We start from the raw sequence: 24,427 nt of genomic DNA, 5'->3' as shown, positions 1-24,427 counted from the left end.
TAAAATTCAGTGTTTGGAAAGCATGGAGCTTAGTCAGAGGAGCAGACAAGGTGGATTTGTTATTGTTGTTTTTTATTGGTTTGATGGTTCAAGTGCAGAAAAGGAAACCTTGAGTCATTTTGGAAAAGCTTGCAAAACTATTTCTCTATATGAAGCTCATCCCTCTTGCCCCTTTGCAAAACGTATTTTATCACGGACTAGAGAATAGTAGCAGCATCGTGGGTAAGCTATTCCTAATGTCAATTTGCTGATGAAGAAACAGTGTTGTATTTTAAGTCTAAGGATCTGTAACCATAAACACAGTAGGTGTTTCAGTTCAGAGACTGGACTTCTTTTCTGCAACTTTATCTGATTCCTTTTTAGAAAGCCTTCTAAGTGTTTCAGTGCCCTCCTGTGTCCCCGCCTGGGAGTCGTCTGCTGGGCCTCCAAGAGCCGGCCCCCGTTCCTCTGATCACCTTTCTCCTCCCCTTCCCGTCACGCACTCCACTTGAGCATGCCAGGCACACTCCTGCCTTTGGGCCTCTGCACCAGCTGTTCCCTCTGCTGTAAATACTGTCCCTCACCATCTGATGGCTTGATGCCTTACCTCCAGTAAGGGTTTGCCTGCCATGCCCACCTGTTCAAAATTGCTACCTGCCCCAATTCCCAATCCCCTTTTACCCTTCTCCACTTTTCTACTTTTGCTTTTTTCCATAGCACTTATTATCTTATATACTTCATTTATTATGGTCTGTTACTTATTGTCTATTGTGTAAACAGGTGTACTGTTAGGATGTAAGCCCTATGAGGGCAGGGATCTTTGTTCTGTCACTAATGCATCCCAAGTGCTTAGGACAGTGCCTGACATCAGTAAGGCACTCAATAAATATTTCTGAATGAAAAATTACTAGCATGATCAAATTCAGGAAGAAGAATTGTTATGGGACACAGAAGTATTTATGTGGACTTAGGTAGTTCATAAACCTCAATTAGAGTATTTACCTACAGGTAGACTCAAAGCTAATAGAGCTGAGATTCTATTCATTTTTACCTGCTATATTGATGATGTCAAACCTAAAATAGTGGTGAGATCTTGCATATGTTCAGGGAGGGTTTATCCATACAATTCCAGACTTGATTACTATAAGTCATATGTAGTTTTAAAATTGTATAAATTCTTGGATTGAAAAATATATTGAAAGATAGTGATTCCTAAAATAAGAAATGCTTTGACAAAACGTTTCCTTGGTTATTACAGCAAAGAAGAGAGTGGAATCCAAAGAAACAGTTACGATGGGGGACTCTATGGTGAAAATACATAGGATTTATTTAACAGAACCAAATGCCATTGGCCACTTGAGTCACCCACTTCAGCTAACGTATGATGGAGACTTCGGTGAAATCAAGGAGCAAGAAATTTTCAAAGGGGCAGCATCCTTGCCATCTCATCTCAGAAGTGGAGGGTCAGTATTCTTTGCATTTAACTTTCCGGTCAGGACAACTATGTCATTTACCAGTTTGCTCTCTGTCTTATGTAGATGATTGATTTGCATTTTCCCCTTTTATATAAGCAAAATTTAAGTTAATGATGCATGAGTAGGAGAGATTTCTTCTCACAGCTGAATGGGGTTGATTTTACATCTCCCTCTTTAATCCTCAGGAAAACATTCATACCTGCCAAAATGCTGCTTTGATAGGACTGTCAGAATAACGTCTCTGCTTTATTTGGGCTGTTCCAGCAAGCCCTTGAGTGATGACTGATCATTCTGTTTGTGTTACTTGGGATCCTTGCCCGGGCTGGAATGTCTCATTACCTCCCTTTAGGTTAGTTCACTGTTGTTGACTCCACCAAAGAGTGGACACTTGATTTATTTTATTCTCCAGTAGAAACTTGGATTAGAATATTTATTTTGGAAACTAATAGTTAAAACAGGAGAGTCCTATGGATTTCTCTTATCTATAATATCTCACTACTAATCCCTCATAAAATGAATGATTGAGGATTACTCTATTTCATACCATGTTCCTAGATAAGGCTTTTTTCGCCCCAGTCTGTGATCCTTTCACCCCCATCCCATCTAGGAACCCCTAAATTCATACCGTGTTCCTGTATAGGGCTTTCTAGGCTTCCCCTAGAAAATTGAGGCGCAATTTTCCTACCAAATCAAGAAGTTGTAGAGAATATTCACTGTATGGACTGTGTGAATTCTTACACTGGTGTTTTCCTAGAGAAGCCTTGGAACCAGGGTGGGGAATAGAGCAGGCTCTGTTTTCCAGTCCCAGCCAGCAGTGATGCTAAGATAGGCAGAAGGTCTTGCACTGGACAGGGGCACTCAGAGATATTTTTCTACGACTTTCCATTGAGTCATTGTGGGCAACTGCCCAGTTCGAATTTGCTTAACAAGATTAAATTCCATGGGCCATTTTAAGACCAAATGCTTGTTGCCCTCACTTAGATTTGGGTCTGACTTTGGCTTGTCCACATGTGGTGTGCTTAAAACTCCTCCCACCCCTACTGGCTGCTTGGCAGCTGGTTAGTTTAGCTGAACTGACCTTGTCTGCTGACACAGCCTGAAGAGCTTCGCACACACAGAATTTATATTAGGCAACCTAGTAGTCCTTGTAATGTCGCTTTGCATTCAGAACATTTTTTAAATTAAAGTAAAAATGAAATGTCTCCTTAAGTGGAAGAGGACTTCAAATTGGGACTTTGGGAGTTGGGCACAAAACATCAAACTAGCCATTGCGACAAATCTTTTCCAGTTAGTGAATAAGAATAGGCTGCGGACCTCAGCTTCAACATAAAAGGCAGCAGGAAAACTTGTGTTTCTTTCAGCACTGAACTGAAAAGGAAACATTTATCTTGCTGCACCCATCCTTACAGTAATTAAAGTTGACTAGGAAAAACCAGACGAGAGCTGTTTTCTTTTTTCTTTTTTTCTTTGCAAGCCTTCAGATTTTGCAGAATAATCTGGCAAGCCAGCGTTCATTATGTCTTCCTCAGTCTGGGACAGCAAAGGCATTTTCAGTTACGTATTTTATCCCATGAACAGCAAAGGAGAAATCAATTAGGGACTGGAGGCACTTCTTCCTGACTGTCCAAAATTATGAGGCACTGGCGGCAGCAGTAATTGTTTTCTTTTTGCCTTGTTAGGACGGCTTTTGCATCGTATAGTGATTGTGTCTGTTTTGGGTTTGCCATACACCCTGGCAAGTTTAACTTCCAGTGACATTTTGGCTTTTGGAATCTTTACCTCCTGTAGTCATTGGATGGAACTTTTGTTGAGGTGATTCCCCCACAAAATATTTTTATATAGTAGGATTATAACAAACCAGAAAATGGAAACTATTCGCAGTTCTTTCACTAATTACATTTGTGAATCAATCTGGAACACTTGATAGTTGTTTCTGGTAAACATTTAAGTGAATAATTCCAAGAAATGATCTTTGCTCTGCAGTGGAGTATTCCCAGTCTTGATGCTAAAGCCCTACCCTCAATTAACATGTTTTCATGTTTACACCAGAAAGTGGAAAATGAAGACTCTTGTCAGTGAACTGGGCTGGCAGGAGAAGGGAGGGAAGGGATTGCCTAACTGGAACAGGGGGCAGCAGGAGCTGACAGCGGGTTGAGGGCTGAGAAGGAGTGTGAGTAGCTTGTGTAAAGGGGACAGAGGAAGTGAGGTCACGTTCCCCGCGCAGGGTCCTTGCTGCCAGTCCAGCATGGGAGCCTCCACCTTCATGTCAGGGCTTCTTGGGCCAGGGAGAGAAAGGAGTAGTTTAATTCAATGAAACCACATTGATTTTAGGGAAACCTTTAATTTAGAATAAGCTCAGACCTGGGATGGACTGGAGTTTAACTTTATGCTGGTCATGATGGAAAAAGGACTTGCTGAGCAAGGCATCATTGCAAGCAAGGTGGGTGGGGGGCGGGGACGGAGCACTCTCTAACTTTCCAGAAGAGAACGCAATCTCTAGCCCTTATTGAACTGTCGTCTTCAAACAGCGTGCCAATTACGACAGTCCAGTCCGTGTGTCCGTTTGAGGATTCAGCAAGGTTTGGCAGGCCTGCTCTTAGCAACACCCCGTCTTCTCTTACTTTATGTTGCCATATGTTTTGAAAATAGCTTCCGTTAGAATATGTATGTGTGTATATCTCCATCCATCATCCATCCAGTGATTCTATCTGATGAACCCCTTTATACATCTGCTTTTTAAAACCTTTTAAGGCTTTCTGTATAAATATTGTTCAAACTCTCGTGGTTTGGAAATGTGATTTTTAGGAGGAAAGCCCAACAGCAGTCAGTTGTGGAGAGTCAAGAACTCTTTGTTGGGGGGCCAGAGTCTGTGGATTTAGGATTGGTTCTCTCTCAGCCACTTGATTCAGCTGTATGTTCTTTGACAAGTCTCTGAACACTTTCAGGGGGTCAGTTTTCTAATCTGTAAAGTGGAAAAAACTGTGCTCCTTCACTTCCATCTCCTCCCAGCCCTCACTATAGGCTGTGAAATGATAGCAGTTGGTTTAGAGGTGGGTACATGATCCAAGCCAGACCAACTGAATCCTCCCCTGGGACCTTTGCCAAAGCCTTTGGGGAAAGTGCTCTTTCTCCAAGTTCACAAGCTGTAAAGATGATGTTGTCTTGGAGCCAACAGTGGCTATTTCATTGCCTTGTGGAGGGTGAGTCTGTCTGGGAAGTGATGTATAAACAAACAGAGCCGAGGAATGGAGACAGTGACTGAGTTCAAGGATGACATATAAACCCCTAGATCCAGCTGTGCCTGAGGCCACCACATCCACACTGCAGACTGCTCTGTTTCATGAGCCAATATGCTCCTTTTTCTTTCTCTCTCTCTTACACTCTTCTTCCTTCCTTCCTTCCTTGCTTCTTCCTTTTTCTTTTCTTTCCTTTTTTATCTTTCTTTCTTCTTTCCTTTATTGATTTATTTTGACAGGAACAGCTTATGGTAATTAAGATTAGGTTTATGTCACTTGGAATATTGCAACCAAAAGAGTCTAGTTAACCTGCTAGACTTTATGAAATATAGATGAGGACAAGGGGGTAATTTGAGAGCAGACACCTCCTCAGACTTGAGCAAGAAACAAATTTCACTAAAAGCGAGTCTCTTAGTTAAGAAAGGTGTATCCAGTAGTCTTTAATTAAAGAAATGAGATCTAAGGATGTGGGCAGGCCACAGGAGAAGTGGGGAAGCCACAGTAGAGGCCCCCTTCAAGATCCAGAGTGTGGGGAATTCCCTGGTGGTCCAGTGGTTAGGGCTCTGTGTTTTCATTGCTGAGGGCCCAGGTTCAATCCCTGGTCAGGGAACTAAGATCCCATAAGCTGTGCGGCACGGCCAAAAAAAAAAAAAAAAGAAAAAGATCCAGAGTGTGAAGTGACACAGGGGGAATGGAGCTGAGGGTGACACTCTCTCCTCGTTTCCTGTGATCCAGCCAGTTGGTGTGTGTGTTTATGGGGGAGGGAGTTTGATAGATTAGAACCCAAGGAACCTAGCCTGTAAAGGGGCTTTTCTGTGAGTCATGAAACCTGGTACATACAAACCAAGGGAACACACACTGCAGGTCAAGAAAAATAACAGACCTGGTGGATGGATATTCAGGAAAACTAAAGTTGAAGCTACTGAGCACCCCAGTTCTCTCCCTCCGTGGACCATTTTCATTCTTCAACACATACATGGCTCTGTTTCAAGATAAATAGTGTTAGCACAAGAGTTAACATGGAACTTGAGCATGGGCTTTGTAAGGAACATAAGAAAAGACAGATGGAGGAAATGGATCACAAAAGGATCCACCCTCCAAGAATAAGGAGAGTTAAAACAATTGTCCATAGTGTCAAAGAAATTACAGATAATGTTGTTACCCTCCTTTTAAAAAAAGAGGAAAAGAGCTCTTTGTTGGGTTATGAGAATTCAAATTAGAGATTTTAAGCCCACATAAAGAATGAAAATATGCTCACAGTTCTCAGAAAAGAAATGAAAGAAAAATGTATAAACATGGAGAGAAAAGCCACATTAGAAATTAAAAGTGAGAATAAAAGCAGCTGAAAATGCAATCAGACATGGTGGATAAGCTAGAGGAAATCATACATAAAGAAATGAATAAGAAAATAGAAAAATGATCAGAGAGACTGAGATAGGTATGGAAGGAATGACACTTGTATTCCTGAAGAGGAAAGTCGTCCTTGTCCTCCCCCTGCCCGTCCTCCATCTTACTTTGACTAAGTGCTAGGCACTCTTCCAAGTGATTTACATTTATTAACTCATTTAATATTCACAACAACCCACTGAGAATGGCAGAGATAATGAAAAGAAAAATATCAACATAATAGAAGACAACTTTCTGAAATAAAGATTTGAATCTGAAGCTCAAATGGACACACCATGTCCCAACAAAATTTGATATGGAATAATCCACACTAAGACATCTCCAATAGTGCTCAGCACCGGAATACTACCCAGTACATAGTACACACTCCATTAGTAATTGTTGCTTGGCTGGGTAAATGCGAGAAGGTATCCTATGGCCATCAGGCTAAACAAGCAAGTCACATAGAAGGAAAAAAAGGCAGGCTGCCTCTGGCTTTGTTAGAGTTCCTCTCGGTGCCAGAAGACAGTGGAGTAAGGCTTCTGAAGTCCTAAGTACAAGAAGGATAACCCAAGAATTACATTGCCAGCCAAGTTCCTTCAGCAAAAAGGCAACAGACATTTTCAAATGCGAATGGATTGGGGGACTATGGTACTCATGCACTTTCTAGAAAACTTTTTGACAACAAAGTGATGAGTCAAAATTCAGAACTCAAATGGAGAAGCTATGGTAAAAGCATTCATGGTGAGTACTGACTTTGTTTTCGTACTGAATTAAAGCTAAACAACTCTGAAAACAATGGTTACGGAACAGAAACCTTGACAGTGTAATATTAGCATAAAGAGCCAAAACTGGTACTTGCGAGGAAGTGTGAGTACTAATTGCTTCACTTCATAGTAGGGAATAGATTTGTCAGTAGCTACAGTCTGAAATTGAAATATATAGTTAACAAAGAGTGATTTCAGCCTCCTAACGTTTTTCATTCTTTTCTTAACTTTAGAGAGATCTTTTAGAAACTAATGTCTCTTTTGAAGACCCATTCATCTGAAGTTCTACAATTCCTTCAGTTTCACCTCAATTTCTGTTTCTCTGCCATATTCAAGTAAAATTTATACTTCATACTTTTTAATTACAATGACACATATGGTATGATCCCATTTATATGTACCTTTTATCTGCCCTTCCCTCCAAGTTGCCCTTCTGTTCTTTCATTCTTTTATCTTTTCATCTGAATATATGCAAAATATGTCTGGAATGATGTTTGCCACACATTAACGATATTTATTTCTGGGTGGTGGGATCGTAGATGTTTTTCTAAATCTTCTTTCTACTACTTATATTGCCTGGCCTTAAAAAATAATAAATATATCATTTTTCAAAGATAATGAAGTCATTATTCTTTTAAGAAATTAAGTAAATGTGGCTGAGAAACTGTTTGCATTTGGAAAAGACAGTCATTGATCAAAATGACTTTGTAGAATCCCACCTTATTTGACAGCTTCCATTCGATAAGAATTTGTTGATAAGCAAAGCCCTGCGCTAGCGGGGTTGGGACATACACGAATGGACCCTGTCCATGAGAACCTCACCAGCATGTCAGGCTCTGAGGCTCAAGCGCAGTCCCTAGACCAGCAGCGTCAGTATCACCTGGGAGCTTGTTAGAAATGCAGGATCTCACGCTCCACCCCAGACCTGCTGAATTAGAATCTGCATTTTTATAAGGTATCCAAGTGATTTGAATTCACACAAAGTTTTCGAAGCACTGTTCAATGATTGACTCTAATGCTGGAGGAATGAAAGGAGAATTGAAAGAAAGCGCCTTGGGAGTTTAGAGGTGAGAGCACCTAACTCTGACTTAAAGATCAGGGGAGGTTTCCTGGGGTCTGTGGAGTTTGGGATGCCCCTTGAGGCTGGTTTTCAATAGAGGTGGGGCTCTGTGTTCTTTGCAGTAGGAGCAGCATAAGCAGGGGGGGATTTGACTTGGTGGTGGCAGGTTCAAAGAAAGGCAGATGGCCCAGTGTAGCGGAAGCATGGGTCCTGAGGCTGTAGACTACGTGGAGTGCTGAGAGGTTTTCAGGAGAGTGACGCTGGCAGCCGCGTGAAGGACGATTGGAGGCGGGAGAGCAGTAGCAGTTCTGGTGGGAGATGGTGATGTGTGAGCTGGAGCAGCCCACTAGGACATTGGGATGGAGAGCAGATCGTGGAAGCCGGTGTGGAACCATTTCCACAGTAACGCCACGGAAGAGGGTAGTGCCAGCAACTCTCCCCTGTGCTGAAGTACCCGTAGCTGCCGCGGTGAAAAGTTACAGCGCTCTTCATGTGAGGCGCCTTGAAACTGGAGCTGTGAAGGTGAAGGGGAGCCTGAAACTGTGGGCTTTTACTCTAAGCTAAGGGAATTTAAGCCTAACTAAGTTAAGCTAATGTGGTTAGCTACGAAGCAGTGTCTAATCAAGTTTCTGCATATAGAACTTGAGTAATAACCAGTTAGTGATCATTGAAAAAGGTACAAGAATATATGCATAATCTTTAAAAATGTATATTTTAAATCTTGGACCACCAACCCAATGCTGTGGTTACCTTGGAGGACTTTATCAAAATTCTGATCTTAGGACCATTCCTTTAAAATCATGCTCTTTCATCTCACTGTGTTTCTATTTAACCATTTAAGTAGAATTCTATTTTAGTGTTAGTTTTTAAGACAGAGTGCTAATGTCTAGAAACTGTGTATCTGGTGTTTAAGGCTATGAAGACATGATAAAGGTACCACCACCTTTTGGTGGTGGTATTCTTCAATTGCAGTAAAAAAAATCAAAGAGCCTACAAAGCAGGGGCCAGCAAACTAAGGCCCATGGGCCAAATCCAGCCAGTTACCTGTTTTTGTAAATAAAGTTTTATTGGAACACAGCCACGCCCATTCATTTACCTACTGTCCCTGGCTGCTTTCACACTATAGCCACAGAACTGAGTAGTTGTGACAGAGACTGAGTGACTGCAGAGCCTAAGATATTTACTACCTGACTGGAATCTATACAACTTGAGTCTAATTCTAAAAATGAAGTGTCATCTTCTTAGGGCAAGGAAAATGTTAGCTCAAATTTCCTAAATTTCTTTTTATCATATATATCCTTTAAAGTTTCCTTTTCCATTTTTTTACATGTAATTTTTTCCCAAATGGAAATAAATTTATTATATTTCTTTTCTTAATTCCAAATCCTACCATTTAGTCTGCTTCTTAATATCTTTTTAGCTATTGCTCCAGAGAAGGAGTCAACAAACTATAGCCCTGGAGCAAGATCTGGCCAGCCATCTGTTTCTTTGTTTGTTTGTTTGTTTGTTTTACAGCCCTTAAGCCGAGAATTTTTTTCTGCATTTTAAAATCATTACGTTTTAAATGGTTACAAAAGTACCTACATTAATAGCCTCTGTTTTACCACTTGGCCCACAAAGTGTAAAATATATACTGTCTGGCTCTTTAAGAAAAAGTTGCTGACCCCTGACTAAAGAACCTCAGTCATAATAATTGGAAGAACTGTCTGAATTATAGCAAAATACGAATTTTGGAATATTTTTAAAGAAATATACTTTTCTTTCTTTGGAGTGTAAATGATCCAGAAGTAGATGTTGCCAATGTGACTGATGCATGGATGGGCAGTAGTACCTCAGTCAGTGTATGACGTTGCCTTGGCTACAGAGCTTGGTTCTGGTTGTTCAGAGTGAAAGGTGGGACTCTTGTTAATGATTGGGAAGAGAGGACCTTGTTTTTGCTCTGAAACATGTGGGCTACAGCAGAGAGACCTGGGAGTGCCATACCCACTATGCTTTCCTCAGGACTCCAACCTGATTACAGATGGAACCAGAGGAAGGGCAGAGCTAAGCGAATTGCAGAAAGATGGAGCCAGTGCCCTGATCACACCACAGCTAAAACCCACCCCTAGTGCTTGACTTTTGGGTTACATGAGCCAATAAATTCCATTTACTGTTTAAGTCAGTTAGAATTAGGTTTCTGTTATTTGTAGATGAAGATATCCTAATGAAATGGTCTTATTGGGGCTTTAAGAAGGATTTCACAAAAGAGCTTTAAAGAATATTTTCTGGAATTGTTTTATTCTTGGTACATCAAAAGATATTCCAAAAAAATTTAATTATGGTCTTTAACAGCATGGAACAGAAAGCTGAGAAGAAGAACAATTATACTGGATGTTTGAATCGAGATCTAGAAACATTTAATAGGCAGAAACCCTTTGCCAAGTATAACACTGAAATTTAATAAGGAGTCCAACATAGATGGGGGAAATCTGCCTTTAGCTGCATATGGAAGAAAAGACGAGAATTGACCAACACTGTGATGTGACCACCAATACCGCTCACACAGTTTTAGGCTGCATCATTTAGAAGCTCTCCTCTTTGCTCCTCAGGCCATACCTTTAGCTCAGTGCTGGGTTCCAGACAAACTGACACTCAACTCTGAGTAACTGAACAGGCTGACGAAGAGATTTGATGAGGAACAGTTGAAGGGACTGGAGTTTGTTAATGACAACAGTGATGACAGCCATGATAATAGTAAACACTTGCTGAGTATTTACTGTGTGCCTGGAACTGTGCTAAGCGATTCCACATCATGTCGTTTAATCCTCACAACGGCCTTACGTTGAGGGGCACTGTTATTTACCATCCCCTCATATGCAGATAAGGAAACCAAAGCTTAGGTTAAAAACTTAACCCGAGGTCACACAGCTAAGAAGTGGCAGAACCGTAGGATTTAAGCCATAGGAGATGAACTTAAGTGGTGACCACGACATATTTAAATATTTGAAGGATGGTCAAGAGGAAGAAGGATAAAGATTTGTTTCATTAGTAGAACCAAGATCAATGGCTAGAAGTTACAGTGAGACAGTTCTTCTTTGAGTACAAGGGCATCTAGTCTTTAGCAGAGAGGGAATTTCTTTTCTGGATGCCTCTCTCCCCGCTTCATGCTTTCTCTGGGTCCTGAGCTGCACTGCTCCACGGAAACCCTGTTAGGCTTACCCTCTCCAGATCGGACAGTTCTTCCTCTGTCCTCATCTTCCTGGACCTGTCAATCATACTCACTTTCTCAACATGCTGGACTGCATGAGAGCATATTTTCTCTGTCTCCTTTCTTTGGACTCCTTTTCCCGTTTCTGTCCTTTCTGCCTTTTCATCTTTCTTCTGCCTGAAATCATCCACTGAATCCTATCAACTTTTCATTTATAGGGTCTCTTGAATTTGTTCCTACTTCTCCAGTCCCACTATCACCTTCGAAGAATTAGTCCTCGTTACCTCCCTCCAAGTCTCCTAAATACTTTTGTCGTCACATAACTCCAAATCTCACTATTTCCTCGTATAAGAACCTGGGACAGATCCTTATTGCCCATCTAATTGGGTCCATTGATTCAACGCAAAGTTTCAGACAGCTGTTCCTGATCCCTGCCAGCAGAAACCTATGCCTAAATTGCTCGCCCTGTGCAATTACCCCCTTACCCTGCCCACCAGGCTTCTCGTGCTCCTCTTTACCTTCAATCATGCTACTGTCCCCCACTGAGAGCAGTGTTGTCATTTGTTGGTTTGACTTTTATTCTTTTAAGTCCCACCCTGTGATCCACTTCTCCCTCTCAGTAATCACTTCCTCCTCAGCATCCCTCTAGTCCTTGTAACCTGCTGAATTTCACGTTCTAGTAGTTGATTAGAGAATCCATTAGAATTTTCCATTAAAAAAAAAAAAAGCAACTTCCTTAGTTCCTCAAAGTAGATTTTAAACTTCTGGGCAATGTCTTATACGTTCTTTATCACAGTAACACCCAGCCCTGGGCTGCCCAGACAGGTGCTTATTGACTCGGAACAAAAGAGAAAAAGAATATTGACAATTTATTAAGTTCTTCAAACGTACCAGTCACTGTGCTAAGTAGAGACATTGCCCTCATTTTAAGAAAAGGAAAACAAGGCCAAGAGGTTAAGTAACTTACCAAGGCCACATGGCTGACAATACTTGGACCCAGGATTTGACCCCAGGTAGTTTGGGTCCAGAGCCTGCACACTCAACCACTGTACCATGATGATCACACAGAGGATTAGTGGATGCCAACCCTGTGCTCTTCTTGAGAACCAGTAGGACCCAGCACTGTCAAGGTTTGGTATTTGATGAGAAGGACCCTTCTTAACTGCCCCTCCAGATGGGGACGCACAAATGTGGTATTTACGGAGGCAGCCTCATCACGGCCATGTCCTCAGGGAGGATGGATCAGGGACTTGCATTAGATGCCATGTCCTCAGGGAGGATGGATCAGGAACTTGCATTAGATGCAAACTATCCTGCTTGATTTCAGTAGCTGTTTAGGACCGTAATGAAAAGAAAGGCTTGTCTCTATGGTCCTCAAACTTTCTTGTTATTTCTAGAATTGAAGTCTGGGAACTTCCTTGGCCTTACACCCTGCCAAACTTTTGGTATTTTACCTTTTCATAGAGTTGATTTTCTTTATTTCTGTCTTCTCTGAGATCTCCATTTGCATCTCTACTCTGAGAGTGTTGACAGAAAGGATCCCATCCCCATTTCTTTCTTGGATTGGCCAGAGCATCTTGCTACCAGATCTATGATTTTACTGTACATAAAAATAAAGCAATTGTTTCAGAGTATTAAATAATTAGACCCTTTTGGGGAGAGTAACTCGATCTTTTCTCTATTGAACGATAAAAGGAAGTGTTAAATCAAGTGTTTTTTTTAAAAAGGAAATGTTTATGGAAAAAATGATATTTGGAGAAACTAATCCTTGGGGCAGAAGTCAAGGCCAAGGGCCAAGACACAGCACTGAACATTTGCTGCAGATCTCACTACACAGGAAGCAGGAGCAGTGGACAGACACAGATGTTCATGGGTGACCCTGGCCACACGAGTGTGCATTCTTTATGATTTTGGGGGCAAATATTATATTTGATGGCGAAAATGAAATTTTTGTAGTAAAACTTGCACTATTATTCTCTAAGTAGTTTTTTTTTACCTTGGAATTTTGTACAGATATTTACAAGTAAGTGTTTTAAGTATCAGTTCTAGCTAAAGAGAAGTTATGTCCTTCATAGACCATCTCTACATTGTATATAAGCTTCAAAACAAAAAACCCAGGCATATTATCCTGCTGTTGGCCAGCCACCAAATTTTTATTTGAAACACAAAATATTTGTCATCTGGGGACTGCTTGAATTTACCTTCGATTTTTTATCGTGTCAAATATTTCTTTAAAAAAAATTTTTTTTAGAGAATATTAATTTTAAAATTATAAAATGGAGACAGGAGAGTTAGTGATTTGGTGGAAAGAGCAGTGAAGTGGAAAAATGAGACGTGGGTTCCAGATCTGACCCTGCTGTGTGATCCTCGTCACATCTGACCAATTTGGGAACAGTCTTCTTGCCTGGAGCACGTGTGTACCAGAGTGTGAGAGAAAGAGGTCTCTTCCAGCCCCTAAACACTGCTAGGCTTTTGTGATTCAAGCATACCAGAGTTCTTTCTTATTGCAACAGTGCCCTCTTGTGGTGTAGATCCTTAATCAGTTTTTTTGATTTGCAAAATAAACTTTGGATTTATTTTGTTGTTGTTTCTAGTAGCTGTATTTCATATTGTAAAGCAAATCTGACTTGTCTTTAAAAGATAAATCTCAGTTGAAAATCAGAGATTGATTTAAGTAAGGTATGGAGTACCAAACTCCATTTCTGGTTTCTTTAGAAATTATATTTAGCCAACTCTTGACTCTTGACACTTACAAAAAGAGAACTGCTTTGGCTTTTGTGCTGAGTGTTGTGTGTATTCCTCTTCCTCCCAGGGGCCAGGGGAAGAGGCGTTCAAGGGCCTCCTTATGCTCCCGAAGCTCAGACCGGAGCAGGCTAGACGCCAAAACAGGTGAGGCTCCCGTGTTCTTAGAGGTCCCCAGCACTCCTTCCTCTTATCCTCAGAATCTCCTTCTATAGGATAATCATTTGCGCTAAAGATGTCTGATGTTGGCTCACTCTTTGAAAATTCCAGGAACTTAGTCCAGCTTGGTCACACGTCAGCATTTATTTTAATAAATTTTTATTATTTTCACAACAGTCTTAGCACTCTTACCGTTACCCAGCTCTAGTGCCTCAAGCATCTGTAGATTACAATCTTAATGATTGCACAGAAATTATTTTGTAAAAGCACTTGGAAGGTTGCAAAACTTGACATCCACATTGTTCTTAAGTTCAATACTTGAGTCAAAATCATGGCTCCCTTAAATGAAACTATATTAACTATATGAAATCAGCCCTTTGCAACTTTAAACTGTTTGAGAAAGTATATAACAATATAAATCACAGGCTAGAAATGCTACAAAGTGTATTCATACAATGGAACATAGCAGTTAGAAAAATGAACCAGAGCACATTTATAATATTGAATGAAATGACTACAAACATAACATTACACGAAAAAATTAAGTTGGAAAAACAATGACATGTGTTATTTATGGTTACAGATGTATGTGGTAAACATGTAAAGTCAAGCATGATAAAAATAATCATTCAATTTAGAGTGGTGGTAACGCCTGGGGAGGGGAATGGATGGGGTAGGCACACAGAGAGCGTTAACAATATCTGTAATGTTTATTTCTTTGAAATAAGGAGGAGAATGAAAATACAGTTAGTATTTGACCAAACTATTTGTGGGTACACAGGTGTTTGTTATATTCTTCATACTTTTTTTTGGTGCACATGAACTTTTATGAAACCAAACTAATATTCAGTTCCAAAATATTTTATTACCTTCAGAACTAATTTCTTATCAATCAAATGACTTTTGTGACCAGTGGGAATTTCTGTAGTACTCAGGAAAATCTTAGATAGACTGATTTCCGCATCACCATTGTTGCTAAGCATCTTACGTGTACATGCTAAAAACAGCAGCCAATAAACATTGTGTCAAGTTTTTGTGTCCAGAACTCGAAGCTGCGGTTAAGAACTATAACAACTGAGACAGCAAAATCTTCAAAAACATGCTGAAATTTCTGCTTGACTTACCCAATTTCCTGTTGAATCATAATTTTTATATTTAGCAAACTGTGAACCTAGATGAAAGTGCTTTCTAAATGGGTTGTTGCCCAGGACTGAGACAAACTGTATTTATTTGTCATCTGTGGATCTTAAAAAGTAGTCACATGACTCCAGGCTTCAGTTTCTAGGGTAGAAGCTGGGTTAGTGTATAAAATGGGGTTTTTGTGGAGAGCAGAGTTGGAGGAGGTGTGTGAGGCGAAAGGCCATAGCCGGACACCACTGCTTGCACAGGGGTTCCTGGGAGAGGGTTGAAAGCAGACTTACACCACAGTGTCTGGCAAACTTCTGTTCTGAGAAGAAACAAGTCTCAGAAACATTCAGAAGGACCTACGAGGGCCTTTCCTTTCCAAAGGCTAAATAAACTGCTCTGTGATTTCTGGCTCACCCCTGTAATTCAGCTCTTCCTGGGGTGAACATGTTATCAGTTTTGTTTGTCCTGACAAACGGTTTGATAATCGTGGTTTCTCAAAGAGCGGTCCTGTTAAAGAACATGTCACATAGAAGGTGAAAAGGCTGATTTGAAGCGATTGGACTTGAAGTCTGTATTTCTAATAAATTTAAGTGTGTCATAAATAGTTGTCTGTTATATTTTTTGCCTGGCTTATTATCTCCTGGCTTTCCCCTTGCCTTGATATATGTTGAATTTATTCGCATACTGTGGACTTTGACTATGTCTGATACCTGGGAATATGAGCCACTGTGGCGCTTTCATATTGCTTGAATAGTCATGTTTACTTTTAGGATCCATAGCCATAATTTATCAATGTTAGGGAAGATTCATAAAAGTAATAATCCAAAAGATGGAGATGGTGGTCTGCAATCCTGAAACCCCAAAAGCTCTGAAAGCTGAAATACTGCACAAACTCATTTAGTGGCAATGCCTGACCCGCACTGATGGGAGGCCATTTATAGTCTTTGTTTCCTTAGTGTGAGTATGTTTTGCTGCAGGGTGCTGCCTCAGGAGACCCCGCTGGTGGTGGTATGTCATGCAGTGTGGGCACCATATTGCCTTACTCAAATTCAAAATTTTCTGAATCCCCAACCACGTCTGGTCCCAAAGGTTTTTTTGGCTAAGGGATTGTGAACTGATATGGACTGGTTTTGTCCTAAAGACAATTCAACTATGTGTTTGGGTGAATTCTTCCTTTTGGGTTGGGCAGATTCTGTGCAACCTTGCTCTTAAAACCATTGACAGCACCTACATTGTTTAATAACAGCTTTGTTGACATCCTTTCTATCTGCTTTTGCTGCTCTCTTGATATTAGGAAGGTTTGATAAAAGCAAGCCTGGACTCAACGGCAGCTGGGGGTGGCCGTTTCCAGCACGGAGTGTCAGGGAAAGGCCTGTACACTGGGCGGGAGAGCTGTCCAGGTTCTCCTGGGTGACATCACCACTGCTTGGAAAATTTAATATGTGCTGTGTATTTTTTTCTCAAGAGTAATACAAGTACATGAGAGGTTTTGGAAAACACAGGAGCACATAAAAGAAGATAATAACCCTTAATCCCAATACTTGGAGATGCTCATTGTTACCCCATTTTACAGAGGGAAAGTGAAGCAACTTGCCCCAAGTCAGCTAGTAGGTGACAGAGCTAGGAGTCAAACCCAGATAGTGCCTCTAGAACCTGTGCTCTTAACAGGCTTCCCTGGTCAGCTTGTCTTGGTTTTGAGTTAAAACACCCTAAAAATATACAGGCCACACACCCTTTCACTACTCTGTCTCTCTCTGCAGAACCCTCTGATTGCCCCTATGATTTCTTACTCTCCGTGTGACATTTTTAGGGTCCAGGCACCTACTGCGGGGGCACTTAATTGGTACCAGGTCCGCACTAAGCAGGCACGGACTCCCTGAACCAGTATAGGTTGGGTGCCAGGTGAGGGCCTTAGGGTTTGGCCTTCAGAGAAGGAAGGCTGAGGATTTTGTCTGTAGCACTGCTTCTGAGTGCCTGGCACAGCGGTGCCCACTCCGGCTAGACTGTCAGTGTTTTAGACCTGGAGATCTTGCCTGCGTGAAATGTAATCATGATTTGCAGTTGCTAATGTGATTTACATTTCTCCCCAAAGTTACCTTCTAGTTTTCCAGTTTGCTTCAGGGCACAACGGCCCTGAAGAGGTCAAGTGCAAGGGCTATGGAGCTCTATGACCTTGGGCAGGTAACTTAATAACCCTGAGCCCCACTTTCTTCATCTGGAAAATAGTGACAGTTTGGGGACTTCCTCAGAGTGTGACAAAAATTAAATACAGGCCTGCTGGATCTAAAGTACACAAGCTGTGGGAGCTATTACTCTTCCACAGCCTGCATCCTCAGGCAGCATCTCTTCTCGGTGATGTGGTGACATCATATAGCCCGATACGCTTCAGACAGTGATGATCTGTATGTTGGTTTTTTAATCAGGGAAGTGAAATCCATATTGATTGAGTGTTACTAGATGCTAGGCACTGGGCTCAGAGCTTTGCCTATATCATGTCTTTGAATTCTCATAACCCCGAAGGCAAATATTTTAATCTCTGTTTTGCTGATGAGGCTCAGAAACGATAAGAAACCAGACCCCTGTCACCCAGTGCATCAGTAATGGAGTTGGGATTTGAACTGAGATCTGCCAGCACCCAGAGCTCGGGCTTCCAACTGCCCCACACAAAGCCACGGGCGTGAACAGCACTGGCCTCACAATAATGTGGACATTTTATTTTCTATAGGAAAGATAGTCCCTGCAGGCCTCCCTTTCAGAAAATTTTTCATTAAACATTTTCAAAATCCTTATTCTTTTCATATCAATAGTTTTCTATTTATTTTATATTACAGAGGGATATGTTTAAGTAAAAAAACAAACAAACAAAAACAACTCCAAACTCTTTGCCTCACTGATAATAATTTCAACATTTACAAAGCTGAAGACTTTATGCAGTGTCCCAGAGTTTAAAGTTCTGATTTCTTTACATTATCTTATCTGAGTTTAATTTGGGATGATTTGATTAGAAGAAATGTAGTTCTAATTAGAATTAGTTGGGCTTGGGGGGCAAAGCGTAATGTAATTCTAGAGTTTGTTAATTATAGGGATGGATAACACAGTCTCATGGCGGTGCTCCAGTTATAACTCCTTTTTCATGGCTCTTTCTCCTCTTCTGGGTTTCTATTGCAGACTCAAAACTCGACTTGCAAGAAGAGGATACAGAAATAGAAGTAGGTGAAGTCTTTTGGAATACAAGGATTGTACCGATTTTGCGTGAATTAGAAAAAGGTAAAAAAAAGAAAAAGTTGTTTTACATTAAAAATATCTGCATTTATTTATATGTTCCTCATTGCCCTGGTATTTTCAGCACACTTTGACTATCATTTCTGTGAACATGTTCAAAAACAAATGAAGTCATCTATTTTATTTACCCAGTAATGTATGTATTAGATATTATCAATACATGTAAACTTAATTTTCAGTGAGCAAAATTATACTTTAAATGCAGCAAAAGAACCTACTTCTGAAATTCCCTTTGGAATATAAATTATCACCTCCTCTTCCCAAGGAAATGCCAGTTTGAACACTGTAGAGTGGCAGTTCATGAAAAATGGTGCAAAATTAAAACAGATTTCAGGCCTCTGAAAGTTTGACTAAGTCTCATAGACTGGCATTCTTGGCAGGTGTGCCTGTGGTTTTCTAGATCCAAACGTATACAGTGGACCCTCCATGGCTGCAGGTTCCACACCCTCAGATTCAACCAACTGCAAATGGAATTCTGATCCGTGGTTGTTTGAATTCGAGGATGCAGAACCCGCGGATATGGAGGGCCGACTGCACTATGTCATTTTATACAAGGGACTTGAGCATCCACAGAGTTTGGTATATGCAGGGGTCCTAGAACCAATCCCCTGTGGATCCTGAGGGAGGACTGTATGTCCTCTTTCCTAAGGTTGAGCATGTGTGTCAGGGAGGCCACTCAGAACAGGAAGTGGCCTGGGATATGCCCAACCCTTACACTCTGGAATGCCCCAGCAAGGAAGGCTCACAACTCATGGGTCTCTGCCAAGGTGACCTATGGAAAGCTTGACCTGTGGAATGCCCGCCCCCCCTTCCCACCTTCTGCCCCCTTGCTGCTCCTCAGGGATTCCACTTCTGAAGTTGAAATGGGCTCCTCTGGAGCTGCAGTCCTGGCCCAGGGCCGAGCCCAGTGCCTGGCCCACAGCACACATGAGGCCCTCACAAACAACTGTGGAATGAGTGCTCCTTGGATGAGCGAACCAGCATGGTAGCCACGGGAAGAAGCCCTGCGAGAAGCAGGGTAAATGAGTCCTTCCCACCAACCTACCAGGGAAGTTGTGCAAAAGATGTACTTCCTTAAAGGTTCAAATGACCTCACCCCTCCTGGGCTCTCTGATGGTGCTTGGCAGTGTTTCTGGTTAATGTGGGAGCCCTGGATGGGGTTTCTGGTCCTGGTGCTGCTAACGAAGCAGATGGCTGGGAATCACCTGATCTCTGTGCGCAGAGGTGCTCTCAACCTGCCAGGTGAGGCATAGCCGAGGCTAGAACATCACCAAAGTCCACTGCAGCTCAAAACCCTGAGAATAAGACCATGATGACTTGATTGTTCCCTCTAGGGTCAATCATTTTCACCCTCTTGATAGCCTGGTTAACATTGGGTCCTTTATTTTAGGAAATGTGCCTAAAAACTAATGGGAAGAGCAATCAATCTGGGCAAAGGTTAAAGAAGAAAACATACCAGGAGGAGCACGCTGGGGAGGACAGGGGCAGCACAGAGGCCTGTCTTGGAGAAAGTCTTCAGCTTGTAGGATTTTAAGAGTGTTCTGAGGGCTCTGTCACCACAGGCACTAACAGAGAAAACTTAGCAGGAGTTTGGGATTTGAAATGTGGATGAATCTCCCTTCTTGGGGGATTATTAAATGCTGAAGGATGACATCTCTTCCATAGACAACTTTAAGAACAACAAGTGGTGGTAGGACTAGGTTACTTGACCCTTTGAGATCTTTCCTTCCTCCCTTCCTCGTTCCCTCCCTCCCTCCCTTCTTTCTTTCTTTCTTTCTTTTACTTTTTATTTTGACATAATTTCAGACTTCAGAAAAGTTGCAAGAATAGTACAGAGAAATCCTGTATGCCCTTCCCCCAGATTCCCAAAATACTAACATTTTACCACATAAGCTTTATCATTCTCTCTCTCCCTGCCTCCCTCTCTCCCTCTTGCTCTCTTTTGCTGTACACCCCCCCCCAACACATGCACACATTGTTTTTTTTCCCTTTTTTGAACCATTTGAGAACAAGTTGCCATCATGATACCCCATATCCCTAAGTACTCTAGCATGTATTTTTAGAAACAAGGGCATTCTGTTACGTGCCTGGAAATTACAAACCTTATTCAGATTTTGCCAGTTACACTAATGATTTCCTTTATAGAAAGAAAGTACAGTTGTTTGTCATGTCTCTTTCATGATCTTGATGTATTTGAGGAGAACAGGCCAATTATTTTATAGACTGCCCCACAGCTTGGGTTTGTCTGTTTTTTTCTTCCCATTAGATGCTTATTAGGTATTTGGGGCAGTGTGCAGCATGAGTGGTGCTGTGTCCTTCCCAGTGTATCATATCAGGAGGCACGTGATGCTGATTTGGTCCTTTACTGGTGATGTGGACTTTGATCACTTGGGGAAGGTGGTGTCTGCCAGGTTTTTCCACTGTAAAATCACTGTTTTTCCCTTTCTAATTAATAGGTATCTTATGGGGAGAAGTTACTGAGTCTACCTTGTTTTCTGTTACTCATCAAACTTTCACCCACTAGCTTTAGCCCCTTGAGAATCTTGATAGCTCTTAGATTCAAGCTGTCTTTTGAGGCTACATGGCAGTTATAACAGACCAACTGGTAGAAAGAGGTAATTTGATCAATAGTTTAAAATTTGACCCGGGAGCCTTCCTTTTTAATTTCTTTTAAGCTAAAACAGCTCCTCTTAAGTAGAACCCACCAGGCTGAAGAGTTTGTGGAGGGAAGTATTAGAAAAATACCTTGAAGTCTACCCACTGCCACAGAGTAGCCCTCAGCCTGGACTCGGGGTTTGTGAAGAAACTGCCAGTAACAGAAGAATAAAACAACAAAACAAAACTATTTCTTACAGTAGAGCTCAGGTTTTCCCTTTATTTAAAGTTAGTCTAAGTCATTTCCCATCAATTCATTTATTTAAGTGCATAACTGAAAGGCATGGAAGGTTACTTAGCTATTGAGGTTTAAAATTTTTTCTTAGATGTTATTGTTGAAAAGAGCTAAAAATGGCCTGAGTCATTTCCTTCTGCAGGCGCACACTTCCTCTATGTGGGCTTTCAAGAGCACATTATGGTATTTATTTAAGATTGGTTTCCTACTTTTAAATTTTGTGACGGAATCTATCAGAGATAATATTTTTCAAATGAATGCCTTATACCCTGGATCCTTATATTCCCCTCATGTTCTATTTTGTGTGCTACTTTTCTTCCTCGTATGCCTGTTGGTAGGGCTACCACTTTCAAAAATTGCTTTCCTCAGAAGTCTAATTATAAAATGAAGTGGTCTAGGTCTCCCCTTTCCTAACTAAAGTCTCCTTTTTATTATCCTCTTTGCTATTACCCACCTCCAAATAATGGTGGATGTGGTGACATTTTGAGATTTTGTTCCACTTGCACCTTCCTTTCTCAGATAATGAGCATTATTCTTATAGGAAAATGTTGATCATCGTTTTTATCAATAGACTTATTAGAAAATGAATCTGCATTAAACTATGTTATAGGCTGTCAGTACAGTATTTTCACTGCACCATGCACTATCGGTACAAAGATGTGTCAGACATGGTTCCTACTCACTTAGCATGACATCTATTTGAGGGCATTGGGCATGTAACACACATGCATATATATGTGAAAAATAACAGTATTTGTTGAATGTTGCATGGTACACTTTTTCTAGAGGAGCTAGAAAGTAAACAGAGCCTTGAAGGACCAAAATCAGTAGGGACGAGGGTAAGGAGAACATTCTGGGCCCTTGGAACCGTGTGGCAGAGGGTCGACGGCAGAGACGTGAGTGGAATGCTCCTGGGGCCCTGAGCAGAGCATTGGTGGTTGGCTCATCAGGAATAAAGGAGAGCAGCTGAGATAATGCAGTTCCACTTCTCAATACACTCTTTGAAAGACTGTGTGTTTTAGATAAGCTAACTGATTAGTAAAGAAGTCAACATGGTAGGAGATGGAGCTACAAAATGGAAAAAAAGAATCAGGTAGATGGAAATGATGAGAAATGGAAAAAAAAGAAACATAGTTCGGGAATTTGACGATGTCTGGGGAAATAATTATGGGGTTTTACTTACACCTTCTGAGTTTGACACACTTGTAAACTTGACCTCAATGAGTAAGTCCTGCTTTGCTCTCTTTGCCCTGACAGAAGAAAACATTGAAACGGTTTGTGCTGCTTGCACACAACTTCATCACGCTTTAGAGGAAGGAAACATGCTTGGAAGTAAATTTAAGAGAAGAAGTATTCTCCTGAAGACCCTATATAATCTAGTTGATGTTGGCTCAGACTTGCTGAGCCTTAAACTTGCAAAAATTATTCTAGCAGTAAGTTTTTCTTTCCTCTGATCTCGTAGACTGTAGCACCTAAAAGTTGTTTAATGCTTTATTTGTAAATATTACAAAGAAGATTAGAAATGCAGTGTGTTCGTTTAGAATCTTGAAAAGAAATTAAGGTGGTAAACTGACATCCCAGAATTTTGACCAGAAAGTACCATCTAAGGAACTAAGGCTGAGTACAGATAAAATGTTCAAATAAACGCTTACACATGGACTGTGGCAAGGTTTTTTAAAAAAGTGACAACAGGCAAACACATTCAAAACAGTCGCTCAGGTAACCTGACTGGAGATCAGTATCGGAGAGCAGACTATGGGTTTCTGCCCTACGGTTTCTGCTGGATGCTTGGTTCTATCACGTGATTTAATAAATAACTTCAGATAACTTGGGCTGTGGTCATAGTGGCCAGGTGCTTTATGAGGCCGCGTGAAACAGAACCAGCTGCTTAGTGGTCATGGGAAGGTGGTCATAGAAGGCTCCTGTGAGGTGTTAGAAGAAAAGGCCAGACACCTTTAATAAAAGTCTGTAGAAGCTCTGTCTCAAACAAAATGATATCATTGTTTGAGTGCAGCCCTTTGTTGTCACAGCCATAAACAGTTGGAACCAAAAGATAAGACACAACTATTATAGACCGTTCTAAGAGAGCCGCTAAAACAAATGAATGAAGCTTTGTTTACCTGGTTTCTTAAAAGTAAAAGCTATTAACACCCATAATTCATATAATTTAAAATCTTAAAGTACACAGTGAAGGTAAGGGTTGGCATACTTACTAATAGTTTAGTAAGGGTGCCCACTATTTCTTACTTTGAAGGATTCATAAAGCAGAATATTCTGACTACATATTCTATGCAGTTTTTTGGAGAAGTACGTTCTTATTTAGCTGCCACCCTAAACTATTCACCCTCTTTGTAAAAACTGTGATATGATATGTGATGCAGAAAGCAACATTTCCTTGAAATAATGATTTCAGTAGTAGTTTAATCCCCTCTCATTGATGAAAATGGATCAGTTTTAATGAAACAGAAAGAACATAAACCACAGGGAGGATTTAAAGTCAGAAGTTATAAGTAGAGATGAAAAGATAGCTGCACCCTTGTCCAGCTCCGGATTTGGGGCACCTCCTGGCCCAGGAGACCCCAGTGTGAGGCTGGAGGGCTCTACTGGTGTAGCTGCCCTGGGCTGCACCCAAGCAACCAGCTGCCCAGGGACTGCCTTTGTTTTTCATCCTAGACATTGTGCTCTGTACCAAGTAAGTAAATAAATAAAAGAGAGAAAGGAAGAAGGAAAATGCCATGAATTTGTTAATGCTCTGCAGAGAAAATGTCATCTTGGTTATTAAAGGTGCCATTCGAATTAATTATATACATGGCACAATTTAAGTATTTTAGGGCAAAAGGCTGTGGTCTACCAGGCAGTGAACACATTCTGAACGAAACATGTTTAGATAAAGCCCTTTCCATGACACTGACCGCCTGGCTGAATCGGGCAAGACCGCTAGGCTACAGTCCAGGGTGCGGAGGTGGGTGGGCCGTCCTTTTGGATTGGCTGTAGATGGCGGCCAGGACCGACCAACAAGTCCTACTTCCCATCTGCCATGTGAATCTTCTGTAATGCTCCAGGCAAGACATTGCTTCCCTTAGACCTTGGTAATGGGGGGTCTGTGTAAATTTTTTTTTTTTTTTTTTTTTTTTTT

At 41.2% G+C, this 24,427-nt stretch overlaps 1 protein-coding gene across 1 annotated transcript in view; it reads left to right on the top strand.

Annotated features, from left to right (window-relative positions):
• The window catches only part of ARMC2 (armadillo repeat containing 2), a 112,058-nt gene that overhangs the window by 14,727 nt on the left and 72,904 nt on the right, over positions 1 to 24,427 (top strand). Inside the window, exons 4-7 of the mRNA XM_055087576.1 lie at positions 1,238 to 1,442; positions 13,903 to 13,979; positions 18,288 to 18,386; positions 22,549 to 22,724. Of these exons, the coding sequence (XP_054943551.1) occupies positions 1,238 to 1,442; positions 13,903 to 13,979; positions 18,288 to 18,386; positions 22,549 to 22,724 (557 nt within the window). The remainder of the gene's footprint in view (positions 1 to 1,237; positions 1,443 to 13,902; positions 13,980 to 18,287; positions 18,387 to 22,548; positions 22,725 to 24,427) is intronic.

Source organism: Physeter macrocephalus, chromosome 10, assembly GCF_002837175.3.
Source record: "Physeter macrocephalus isolate SW-GA chromosome 10, ASM283717v5, whole genome shotgun sequence".
Taxonomy (NCBI): domain Eukaryota; kingdom Metazoa; phylum Chordata; class Mammalia; order Artiodactyla; family Physeteridae; genus Physeter; species Physeter macrocephalus.
Note: the sequence above shows the minus strand (reverse complement) of the source record. Positions and strands in the feature narration are given on the sequence as shown.